Raw genomic sequence first — 13,973 nt, forward strand, 5'->3', positions numbered from 1 at the left:
GTTACTAGTTAATAACCATATGCAACGCAACAAATGCCACAGCAATGCTGAAGTGCACCGCCTTTGAAACCCCCAGAGAATAACAAGTAGAACTTTGTTATTGTAGTGCATAATGTAGAGACTGTCTAAAGCGTTGAATGTCAGTATACCCCAGATGTGGATGCAGAGGGAAAGGAGGAGAGAGACTCGTGCTCTCCATGTCAACCCCTCCATCATAGTGGGAGATAGGCCTATTGCAGCCTATTGCACTCCTCATCCAATAGCGGAATCAGAAACCTTCTCTAGCAGTAATTAATAGTCCATTCTAACATGTAGGTTTAACTCAGGGATAGATGTGACACCACAGGGAGACATAATCTTGCCGTTTTCGCTTAGACTCCTCCCGATGTGTGCGTGCAAGACAGAGAGAGACAGAGAGAGAGAAGTGTTGTCACTGTATGAAAGAAAAGAGGATAAACTGTATCCCTCCCCTGTGGCCTTTTAGACCTCATTACAGATGGAGGGGATCTTAACTCCCCCTATCTCTGAAGCTCAGATGGAGGGGATCTTAACTCCCCCTATCTCTGAAGCTCAGATGGATCGATCCTCAGTGGGTTCACACTCTGTCTCAGCACTGGCACATCTATATGGATGGGTTTGGATGAGGCCCTTGGTGAATTAGCCTAGAATGATTTAAATCTCAACGCATCCCTTTGAATAGTATTGTCTATCATTAATGTTCAGAGAATTGATCTTGGAGAACATTTTATGTGTTTCAATAATTGGCTGGTGTTCGACATAAATGTCTATGCAACATTCTATATATTTGCAGCTAGATAGAGGCTAATTTCAAGCGCTCTAGCATTGAAAGTACTGAAAGTACCCATCAGTGACTACAACATCTCCTGACCACTATACTGTAGTTAAACAATAAGGTCAGAGGGCGTGTGGTATATTGGCTATATCCCACAAATGCTTGAGGTGCCTTATTGCTACCAACATAAATAAAACAGTAAACAATTATTTTTGCGTCATATTGTCTGATATACACACGGCTAAAATGCTGTTTCAGCCAATCAGCATCCAGGACTTAAACTACCTGATTTATAATGCTTAGTAATACATTTGTAACAGTCTGACAGACAGTCTTTCTCATTGTTAACCCTTAGTGGTTATTCTCTTAACCTGCTGTGTTCCCTGTCCTGGTTCCAGGCATAGCAGCATCCGACCCCATCATGAACATGCTGCTGAGAGCAGAGGAATGCTGGGTAGAGAGACTGAAGGACCCCTCTGTCCCACCGGCCCCTACAGACAAACGCTACGATGGAGGAGAACACGACCAGCCCATCCCCGTCAAGAACCTGTGAGTTTGATGATCAATTCATCAGACTATCAAATTACCTTACTTTTTACCCCTTTTTCTCCCCAATTTCATGGTATCCTATTGGTAGTTATAGTCTTGTCTCATTGCTGCAACTCCTGTACGGACTTGGGAGAGGCGAAGGTCGAGAGCCGTGCATCCTCCGAAACACAACCCAACCAAGCCGCAATGCTTCTTGACACTATGCCCACCTAACCCGTAAGCGAGCCGCACCAATGTGTCGGAGGAAACGCCGTACACCTGGTGACCGTGTCAGCGTGCATGCGCCCGGCCGGTCACAGGAGTTGCTAGAGTGCAATGGGACAAGAACATCCCTGTCTGGCCAAGCCCTCCCTTAACCCGGACGAAGCTGGGCCAATTCTGCGCCGCCCCATGGTCTCCCCGTCATGGCCGTCTGCGACAGAGCCTGGACTCGAACCAGGATCTCTAGTGGCACAGCTAGCAACTGCAATGCAGTGCCTAAGGCCATACAATATAGTTAAAGATGTTTCGGTATCAGTATTCAAAAGCAAATGATTCCCTTAGTAATAATTGTACCTCCTGCCCAACCTTGTAGGACCCCCCTGTCCATGCCCCTCTCTAAGAGGGACAGTCTGTTGGAGAAGTGTGCCATGTTCAGGGAGTTGGGAAGGGGGCTGAGCAGATATACTTCACAGGACAACGGTCTAGATGCACCCACAGGACCCTGCAAACTGGAGCAGGCAAGTACACTCAACATCTGCACTACAACGAAGTGTACACTCAATATGTTCACCTCTGCTATACACTTCACATCTCTATTGCAGAAAAGTTTACACTTACTGTATGGGAAACCAAGTCCATGTGTGGTTGCTATGGTAACCTGTGTGGTGTGGTGTTGCAGGTGAAGCTGATGCCTCCGGCGCCTAATGATGACCTGGCGTCTCTCAGTGAGCTCACAGACAGCAGCCTGCTCTACGAGATGCAGAAACGCTTTGGCAACGACCAGATATATGTAGGTAGAACACACACACACGCAAACACACACACACGGACACACACATGGACACACTTACATACCATTGGAGTGATCCATTGATCGTGAGATGCCAGCTTGCACACTGGGCAGTCTTTCCCCTGACTGTCCCCAGATCCAGAGTTGAGGAGGGAAACCAGCACCTTTCACCCCTCCACCTCTCCACCTCTCCACTCCTCCACCCCTCCACACCTCCACTCCTCAACCTCTCCACTCTCCACCCCTCTACCCCTCCTCCTCTCCACTCCTCCACCTCTCCACCTCTCCACCCCTCCACCTCTCCACTCCTCCACCCTCCACACCTCCACTCCTCAACCCCTCCACCCCTCCACCTCTACACTCTCCACCCCTCTACCCCTCCACCCGTCCAAACTTCCACCACTCCACCTCTCCTCTCCTCCACCTCTCCACTCCTCCACCCCTCCTCCTCTCCACTCCTCCACCTCTCCACTCCTCCACCTCTCCACTCCTCCACCTCTCCTCCTCTCCACTCCTCCACCACTCTACCCCTCCTCCTCTCCACTCCTCAACCCCTCCACTCCTCCACCCCTCCACCTCTCCACTCTCCACCCCTCTACCCCTCCACCCGTCCAACTTTCCACCACTCCACCTCTCCACTCCTCCACCTCTCCACCCCTCCACCTCTCCACTCCTCCACCTCTCCAGCCCTCTACCCCTCCTCCTCTCCACTCCTCCACCTCTCCACCTCTCCACCCTTCCACCTCTCCACTCCTCCACCCCTCCACACCTCCACTCCTCAACCCCTCAACCCCTCCACCACTCCACACGTCCAACTTTCCACCACTCCACCTCTCCTCTCCTCCACCTCTCCACTCCTCCACCTCTCCACTCCTCCACCCCTCCTCCTCTCCACTCCTCCACCTCTCCACCTCTCCACACCTCCACTCATCAACCCCTCCACCCCTCCACCTCTCCACTCCTCCACCTCTCCACTCCTCCACCCCTCCTCCTCTCCACTCCTCCACCTCTCCACCCCTCCACCTTTCCTCTCCTCCACCTCTCCACTCCTCAACCCCTCCACTCCTCCACCCCTCCACCTCTCCACTCTCCAGCCCTCTACCCCTCCTCCTCTCCACTCCTCCACCTCTCCACCTCTCCACCCCTCCACCTCTCCACTCCTCCACCCCTCCACACCTCCACTCCTCAACCCCTCAACCCCTCCACCCCTCCACACGTCCAACTTTCCACCACTCCACCTCTCCTCTCCTCCACCTCTCCACTCCTCCACCTCTCCACTCCTCCACCCCTCCTCCTCTCCACTCCTCCACCCCTCCACACCACTCCTCAACCCCTCCACTTCTCCACCCCTCCACCTCTCCACTCTCCACCCCTCTACCCCTCCTCCTCTCTACTCCTCCACCTCTCCACCCCTCCACCTCTCCACTCCTCCACCCCTCCACACCTCCACTCCTCAACCCCTCCACCCCTCCACCTCTCCACTCTCCACCCCTCTACCCCTTCACCCATCCAACTTTCCTCCACTCCACCTCTCCTCTCCTCCACCTCTCCACTCCTCCACCTCTCCACTCCTGTCCACCCCTCCTCCTCCTCTCCACCCCTCCACCTCTCCACTCCTCCACCTCTCCACTCTTCCACCCCTCCTCCTCTCCACTCCTCCACCTCTCCACCCCTCCACCTCTCCACTCCTCCACCTCTCCACTCCTCCACCTCTCCTCATCTCCACTCCTCCACCTCTCCACCCCTCCACCTCTCCTCTCCTCCACCTCTCCACTCCTCCACCCCTCCACCTCTCCACTCTCCACCCCTCTACCCCTCTACCCCTCCACCCGTCCACCTTTCGACCACTCCACCTCTCCTCTCCTCCACCTTTCCACTCCTCCACCCCTCCTCCTCTCCACTCGTCCACTCTTACAATCTTCCACTCCTCCAGCCCTGCAGACCAGTTACTGGACCTGTGTTATTGCACGTGACTGGTACATGGGTGGTTGTCCTGTTTATCTGTCTCTGTTGCCCGGCCAGGCACTGGTGGCTGCTAGTGGCGGTTATAGGGTTGGTACCCTCTTTGAGTCAGTCCCCCACCCCTCTCTGTCCTGTATTGTGGGCTAGTGGCTGATGTGTGAGTGAATAGAACTACTAAGAGCCAGCCTAAATGTACTACACAGATATACGCACAGATACACACGGACACGCGACACTCACACAAAGGATAAATATCCCATAATGGAGAATCAATGCCGTTTTGGTTCGATGGACAAAATCCATGACTGCAATTCTGAGAAAATATGAGAGACATACTAACCAGTGGACATTCTAACCAGTGGCGGAAAAAGTACCCAGATGTCAGACTTAAGTAAAAGTAAAGATGCCTTCATAGAAAATGACTCAATGAAAAGTAAAAGTCACCCAGTAAAATTCTACTTGAGTAAAAGTCTAAAGGTATTTGGTATAAAGTATATGTAAGTATCAAAAGTAAAAGTATAAATCATTTTAAATGCCTTATTAAGCAAACCAGGTGGCACCATTTTCTAGTTTTTTTTATTTACAGATAGCCAGGGGCACACTCCAACACATAATTTACAAACAAATCATTTGTGTTTAGTGAATCCTCCAGATCAGAGGCATTAGATGACCAGAGATATTCTCTTGACAATTGTGTGAATTGGACCATTTTCCTGTTCTGCTAAGCATTCAAAATGTAACGAGTACTTTTGGGTGTCAGGGAATATGTGTGGATTAAAAGGTACGTTATTGAAATAAAAGTAAAAGTTGTTCAAAATATAAATAGTTAAGTAAAGTACAGATACCCCCAAAAACGGCTTAAGTAGTACTTCAAAGTATTTGTACTTAAGTACTTTACACCACTGATTGTAACCACATTTCACTGTTGCCTGGTCTATAGCTCCACATGGAGGATGGTACTGTAGAATGACTAAAGCCAGACCAATGGAATGGAACACCCTGGCTATTCTCATAAGTGTGTGAAAAGGCTCCGATAACTTGGTTTTTACTGAGCCACAGATGGGGGAGAGACTGGCTTGTTGGACATGGAGAGGAGGGAGTAGATTTAAAGAGGACAGAAAAGAGAGGAAAGATTGAGAGAGAACAGAAAAGAGGGGGGAGATTGAGAGAGGACAAAGAAGAGTGGGTAGATTGAGAGAGGACAGAGAAGAGTGGGTAGATTAAGAGAGGACAGAGAAGAGTGGGTAGATTGAGAGAGGACAGAGAAGAGTGGGTAGATTGAGAGAGGACAGAGAAGAGTGGGTAGATTAAGAGAGGACAGAGAAGAGTGGGTAGATTGAGAGAGGACCGAGAAGAGTGGGTAGATTGAGAGAGGACAGAGAAGAGTGGGTAGATTGAGAGAGGACAGAGAAGAGTGGGTAGATTGAGAGAGGACAGAGAAGAGTGGGTAGATTGAGAGAGGACAGAGAAGAGGGGTAGATTGAGAGAGGACAGAGAAGAGGGGGTAGATTGAGAGAGGACAGAGAAGAGTGTGTAGATTGAGAGAGGACAGAGAAGAGTGGGTAGATTGAGAGAGGACAGAGAAGAGTGGGTAGATTGAGAGAGGACAGAGAAGAGTGGGTAGATTGAGAGAGGACAGAGAAGAGTGGGTAGATTGAGAGAGGACAGAGAAGAGTGGGTAGATTGAGAAAAGACAGAGAAGAGGGGGTAGATTGAGAGAGGACAGAGAAGAGTGGGTAGATTGAGAGAGAAAAAAGTAACCCGATCTTTGAAGTTCCCCTTGGGCACTGATCTAGAATCATCTATCCTTGTCCATCCTCACCTAAACCATTAGGAGTGAAAATGCTAAACTAACATTCGATCAACGTCTGAGGGGACTTTGTAGCTCATTAATTTTCAGGCCAGGCCTGAGGACAGGCAGGGCAGCATTTTAGCATCTTAGTGATACCATATCCTATCCAGCCCCAGCAGGGCCTCCTAGAGAACATAGGGTTAGCAGTTAGCATTCAGCCAGCTCAGGTATTTTTGTGGGAAGTAGGGCTAGCACCTAGCAGCTGTACAGTAGTAGCTGTAAGGGTTAGTGTTTACTGTATATCTTTGTCAGAGGACAGCGTTTTGGCAGCAGTATCTAGACAGCCTGAGGGTCTACAGCAGGAAGAAAGAAGAACCATAGAAATGAAATAAGAATACCTGTCTACCTCCATGCAGATTTTGCTTTCCCATTTATGAAAGGGGCTTTGTGGTAAGGTTAGTATTTGGACCACACATAGGCTACAAACTGTCACAATACAGAAAAAAAAATTATACACAATTTAAAACACCAAATTAAATAAACAGCTAATATTATTTAACCTGTTAATAATCAAACAAAACAAACACATGAATCAATATAAAAGTCTTTCTCCTAAACTGACCCAGAGACAACAACACATCCAACTGAAACGTTATTTGGAGATTATTCCACATGATAGGGCCCTTGGTAGGAAAAGGCAGATTTACCCAACTCTGTGGATACAGGTGGAGTCTCCAGCATTAACCAACTCTGTGGATACACGTGGAGTCTCCGTCATTAACCAACTCTGTGGATACACGTGGAGTCTCCAGCATTAACCAACTCTGTGGATACACGTGGAGTCTCCGTCATCAACCAACTCTGTGGATACACGTGGAGTCTCCAGCATTAACCAACTCTGTGGATACAGGTGGAGTCTCCAGCATTAACCAACTCTGTGGATACAGGTGGAGTCTCCAGCATTAACCAACTCTGTGGATACACGTGGAGTCTCCATCATTAACCAACTCTGTGGATACACGTGGAGTCTCCATCATTAACCAACTCTGTGGATACACGTGGAGTCTCCAGCATTAACCAACTCTGTGGATACACGTGGAGTCTCCAGCATTAACCAACCCTGTGATCTAGTGTTGTAATCTGAGTTTCTGTATTTCAACAATGATGTTAAGTAAATTTGTAGTTTATTGACTAAGGCTTTATAAAGAAAAACAGAATAATGAAGTGACCTACGTGGTTTTAGCGAGGTCCAACCAACTTTATGATGAAGGATGCAGTGGTGTCAAAACTGTCAGATGTTATCAAACAAAGTGTGCTGTGATACATTGTGTCCAAGGGCTTCAAAACACTGGTAGCTGCATTCATGTATATAATATCACCATAATCTATAACAGGAATTAATTATCTGTTTTCTGCTATTTAATGAAGGGATCTATCCCTATAGAAGAAGCCCAACTTAATTCTTCATTTATTGACTAACTCGTCAACATGCTTTTTAAAAGATATATTTTCGTCAATTCAGATCCCAAGATATTTATAGGCAGGGACACGATCAATGAGGGAACCATCTAACGTACTTATACACAAATCATCAGTTACATTATTACATGATTTGTAAAATAGCATGTACTTGGTTTCACCAGCAGGTTTCTTACCTGTATCACACTTTCCTGTTCTTGAGGGGGTCGGCAGAGGTTGCCAAAGCGCCCACGCTCCCAGGAGTGCATATTTGGGAATGAGCATGTCCATTCAACTGCAACGGTGGGGATTACTTTAAAAATAGTTCTTATAATAGTGTTTATTGAAGTGTTTATAGACGTGTTTATTGGCGTGTTTATTGACAAATTCATTGTTGTGTTTACTGTCGTATTTATTGTTGTGTTTATTGACGTATTTATTGTCATGTTTATTTTAGTTTATTTATGTATTTATTAGTGTATTTATTTATGTATTTATTGTCGTTTTTATTGACGTATTTATTTTCATGTTTATTGATGTGTTTATTGTTATGTTTATTGACGTATTTATTGGCGTATTTGTTGATGTGTTTATTGATGTGTTTATGGATGTATTTATTGTCATGTTTATTGATGTATTTATTGGCACTTTTAATGATGTGTTTATTGTAATGTTTATTGATGTATTTATTGATGTATTTATTGTCATGCTCATTGTTGTATTTATTGCCCTGTTTATTGACGTATTTATTGTCGTGTTTGTTTATGTATTTAATGTCATGTTTATTGATGTATTTATTGCCACTTTTAATGATGTATTTATTGTCATGTTTATTGATGTATTTATTGATGTGTTTATTGTAATGTTTATTGATGTATTTATTGATGTATTTATTGTCATGCTCATTGTTGTATTTATTGCCCTGTTTATTGACGTATTTATTGTCGTGTTTGTTTATGTATTTAATGTCATGTTTATTGACGTATTTATTGTCATGTATATTGACGGATTTGTTGTCATATTTATTGAGGTATTCATTGTTATGTTTATTGACACATTTATTGCCATGTTTGTTGATGTATTTATTGCTTTATTTATTGATGTTTTTATTGATGTGTTTTTTACATATTTATTTTTGTGTTTATTGTTTTTTTTTATTGATGTATTTATTGTTGTATTTTTTGTCATATTTATTGACGTATTTATTGTTTTTTTATTTATGTTTTTATTGATGTATTTATTGTAATGTTTATTGATGTATTTATTGACGTATTTATTGACGTATTTATTGATGTATTTATTGTCATGTTTATTGACGTATTTATTGATGTATTTATTGTCATGTTTATTGACTTATTTATTGATGTATTTATTGTTGTGTTTATTGACATATTTATTGTCATGTTTATTGATGTATTTATTGATGTAGTTATTGTCATGTTTATTGACGTATTTATTGACGCATTTATTGTCATGATTATTGACGTATTTATTGTTATGTTTATTGACGTATTTATTGACGCATTTATTGTCATGATTATTGACGTAGTTATTGTCATGTTAATTGACATATTTATTGTCATGTTTATTGACGTATTTATTGACGAATTTATTGTCATGATTATTGACGTAGTTATTGTCATGTTAATTGACATATTTATTGTCATGTTTATTGACGTATTTATTGTCATGTTTATTGACGTATTTATTGATGTATTTATTGTTGTGTTTATTGATGTATTTATTGTCATGTTTATTGATGTATTTATTGTCATGTTTATTGATGTATTTATTGACGTATTTATTGATGTATTTATTGTTATGTTTATTGACGTATTTATTGATGTAGTTATTGTCATGTTTATTGACATATTTATTGTCATGTTTATTGACGTATTTATTGACGCATTTATTGTCATGATTATTGACGTATTTATTGTTATGTTTATTGACGTATTTATTGACGCATTTATTGTCATGATTATTGACGTAGTTATTGTCATGTTAATTGACATATTTATTGTCATGTTTATTGACGTATTTATTGACGAATTTATTGTCATGATTATTGACGTAGTTATTGTCATGTTAATTGACATATTTATTGTCATGTTTATTGACATATTTATTGTCATGTTTATTGACGTATTTATTGATGTATTTATTGTTGTGTTTATTGATGTATTTATTGTCATGTTTATTGATGTATTTATTGTCATGTTTATTGATGTATTTATTGACGTATTTATTGATGTATTTATTGTTATGTTTATTGACGTATTTATTGATGTAGTTATTGTCATGTTTATTGACATATTTATTGTCATGTTTATTGACGTATTTATTGACGTATTTATTGTCATGTTTATTGACATATTTATTGTCATGTTTATTGACGTATTTATTGACGTATTTATTGTCATGTTTATTGACGTGTTTATTGAAGTATTTATTGTAATGTTTATTGATGTATTTATTGATGTATTTATTGTTGTGTTTATTGACGTATTTATTGATGTATTTATTGATGTATTTATTGTCATGTTTATTGACGTGTTTATTGATGTATTTATTGTAATGTTTATTGATGTATTTATTGATGTATTTATTGTTGTGTTTATTGACATGTTTATTGTCATGTTTATTGACATATTTATTGTCATGTTTATTGATGTATTTATTGTCATGTTTATTGATGTATTTATTGATATATTTATTGTTGTGTTTATTGACGTGTTTATTGACGTATTTACTGAAGTGTTTATTGTAATGTTTATTGACGTATTTATTGATGTATTTATTGTCATGTTTATTGATGTATTTATTGTCATGTTTATTGATGTATTTATTGATATATTTATTGTTGTGTTTATTGACGTGTTTATTGACGTATTTACTGAAGTGTTTATTGTAATGTTTATTGTCATGTTTATTGATGTATTTATTGTCATGTTTATTGATGTATTTATTGATGTATTTATTGTTGTGTTTATTGACATGTTTATTGTCATGTTTATTGACATATTTATTGTCATGTTTATTGATGTATTTATTGTCATGTTTATTGATGTATTTATTGATATATTTATTGTTGTGTTTATTGACGTGTTTATTGACGTATTTACTGAAGTGTTTATTGTAAAGTTTATTGACGTATTTATTGATGTATTTATTGTCATGTTTATTGATGTATTTATTGATCTATTTATTGATGTATTTATTGATGTATTTATTTATGTATTTATTGTCATGTTTATTGATGTATTTATTGATGTATTTATTGTCATGTTTATTGATGTATTTATTGATGTATTTATTGATGTATTTATTGATGTATTTATTGTCATGTTTATTGATGTATTTATTGATGTATTTATTGATGTATTTATTGATGTATTTATTGTCATGTTTATTGATGTATTTATTGATGCATTTATTGATGTATTTATTGTCATGTTTATTGACGTATTTATTGATGTATTTATTGATGTATTTATTGTCATGTTTATTGATGTATTTATTGATGTATTTATTGATGTATTTATTGTCATGTTTATTGACGTATTTATTGTTGTGTTTATTGATGTATTTATTGATGTATTTATTGATGTATTTATTGTCATGTTTATTGACGTATTTATTGTTGTGTTTATTGATGTATTTATTGATGTATTTTTTGTCATGTTTATTGATGTATTTATTGATGTATTTATTGTCATGTTTATTGATGTATTTATTGATGTATTTATTGATGTATTTATTGATGTATTTATTGTCATGTTTATTGATGTATTTATTGATGTATTTATTGATGTATTTATTGTCATGTTTATTGACGTATTTATTGTCGTGTTTATTGATGTATTTATTGATGTATTTATTGATGTATTTATTGTCATGTTTATTGACGTATTTATTGTTGTGTTTATTGATGTATTCCATGTCATGTTTATTGATGTATTTATTGATGTATTTATTGTCATGTTTATTGACGTATTTATTGTCGTGTTTATTGATGTATTTATTGATGTATTTATTGATGTATTTATTGTCATGTTTATTGACGTATTTATTGTCGTGTTTATTGATGTATTTATTGATGTATTTATTGATGTATTTATTGTCATGTTTATTGATGTATTTATTGTCGTGTTTATTGATGTATTTATTGATGTATTTATTGATGTATTTATTGTCATGTTTATTGACGTATTTATTGTCGTGTTTATTGATGTATTTATTGATGTATTTATTGATGTATTTATTGTCATGTTTATTGACATATTTATTGTTGTGTTTATTGATGTATTCCATGTCATGTTTATTGATGTATTTATTGATGTATTTATTGATGTATTTATTGTCATGTTTATTGATGTATTTATTGATGTATTTATTGTAATGTTTATTGACGTATTTATTGTCATGTTTATTTTCCAGTTTTCTATTCTTGATATTTAGTCTACCTCTTGTGATTTGGAAGGCACATATTCATGTATTGAGTCATTTTGTGCCAAGAATAATATGGTAATGCGATAAAAAATGTGGGATAACAGGCTATCTTCTTGACACCTCCTGTTTACGGGGATAGTATATTGCAATCACCTGTTTTTGGCAGGCTTTCTTACACAGAAGGCACAGTATTTCAGTTAGTTGGTTTCAGCTCTTCAGATGAAGTGCACCCGTAGATATAGAATTGTTCACCTATATGGATCCCTCCTGTGCCTACCTATCACCTCCCTTGGCTGTGAGACACGGTTCCCTTTGACACCATCATGAAGCCTATACAACATTGTCTTTATAACAACACCATAAACTCAGCATTGATGTTATAGTTGGATGAATGGTTTGAGCAGTTAGCGTACATTACCCCTGGTCCTCTCTCTCTGACTGATGAGATGCTATCATCAGTTAGCTCAATTGGCTAACATAGCAGTAGTGCTGAGGGCCTGCAAGCCTCTCCAACTCTCAGTGTGTTTGGGGTTGGGATTTAGTTCTTAGTCCTAACATGACCTTCAGGCTCCATGAGAGATGGGGCTTTGTGCTACTTGATTAGAGACATTAGGCCTATTACATGGTCTAGGTGGACTTCTGTGTTAACCCCAGTGGCTGGTAGTTTGACCAGACATGCCTCAGTTCAAGAGCACACAGTGATGCCTTAAACCAAACTCTGGGGACTGTATACCCGGCCACTGATGTTACAATATTCCATTGTGTATTTATTGATTTGTCCATGGAATAGAAGCTCTCTCTCACTTTACATTTCTACAGGTGATGTAAAATAAGGCCTGTTTTTTTCAGACCTACATCGGACACATTCTCCTCCTGGTCAATCCGAACAAAGACCTCCCCATCTACTCTACACTGGTGAGTATCTCACTACACACTACAGCAGGGGTGGGGGCCACAAAACATCTGTACTCACCATTTTCTTTGTACAAATATTTTTTAAATGCAACCTTTTTAGAACTAAGCAAGTCAGTTAAGAACAAATTCTTATATACAATGACGGCCTACCCCGGGCCAAACCCGGACGACACCGGGCCAATGGTGCGCTGCCCTACGGGACCCCCAATCACAGCAGAAAAGCACCCCCACAACATGATGCTGCCACACCCATGCTTCACGGTTGGGATGGTGTTCTTCGGCTTGCAAACATCCCCCTTTTCCTCCAAACATAACGAAGGTCATTATGGCCTAACAGTTCTATTTTTGTTTCATCAGACCTGAGGACATTTCTCCAAAAAGTACCATCTTTGTCCCCATGTGCAGTTGCAAACCGTAGTCTGTCTTTTTTATGGCAGTTTTGGAGCAGTGGCTTCTTCCTTGCTGAGCTGCCTTTCAGGTTATGTCGATATAGGACTCGTTTTACTGTGGATATAGATACTTTTGTACCTGTTTCCTCCAGCATCTTCACAAGGTAATTTGCTGTTGTTCTGGGATTGATTTGTACTTTTTGCACCAAAGTACGTTCATCTCTAGTAGACAGAACGCGTCTCCTTCCTGAGCGGTATGACGGCTGCGTGGTCCCATGGTGTTTATACTTGCGTACTATTGTTTGTACAGATGAACGTGGTACCTTCAGGCGTTTGGAAATTGCTCCCAAGGATGAACCAGAATTATTTTACTGAGGTCTTGGCTGATTTCTTTTGATTTCCCATGATGTCAAGTAAAGAGGCACTGAGTTTGAAGGTAGGCCTTGAAATACATCCACAGGTACACCTCCAATTGACTCAAATGATGTCAATTAGCCTATCAGAAGCTTGTAAAGCCATGACATCATTTTCTGGAATTTTCCAAGCTGTTTAAAGGCACAGTCAACTTAGTGTATGTAAACTTCTGACCAACTGGAATTGTGATACAGTGAATTATAAGTGAAATAATCTGTCTGTAAACAATTTTTGTGAAAATGACTTGTGTCTTGCACA

At 39.8% G+C, this 13,973-nt stretch overlaps 1 protein-coding gene across 1 annotated transcript in view; it reads left to right on the top strand.

The window, feature by feature from the left end:
• Nucleotides 1-13,973, top strand: part of LOC110504559 (unconventional myosin-XVI) — a 223,858-nt gene that overhangs the window by 84,192 nt on the left and 125,693 nt on the right. Inside the window, exons 9-12 of the mRNA XM_036975024.1 lie at nt 1,192-1,342; nt 1,917-2,061; nt 2,223-2,333; nt 12,847-12,912. Of these exons, the coding sequence (XP_036830919.1) occupies nt 1,192-1,342; nt 1,917-2,061; nt 2,223-2,333; nt 12,847-12,912 (473 nt within the window). The remainder of the gene's footprint in view (nt 1-1,191; nt 1,343-1,916; nt 2,062-2,222; nt 2,334-12,846; nt 12,913-13,973) is intronic.

Source organism: Oncorhynchus mykiss, chromosome 3 (assembly GCF_013265735.2).
Source record: "Oncorhynchus mykiss isolate Arlee chromosome 3, USDA_OmykA_1.1, whole genome shotgun sequence".
NCBI classification, from domain to species: Eukaryota; Metazoa; Chordata; class Actinopteri; order Salmoniformes; family Salmonidae; genus Oncorhynchus; species Oncorhynchus mykiss.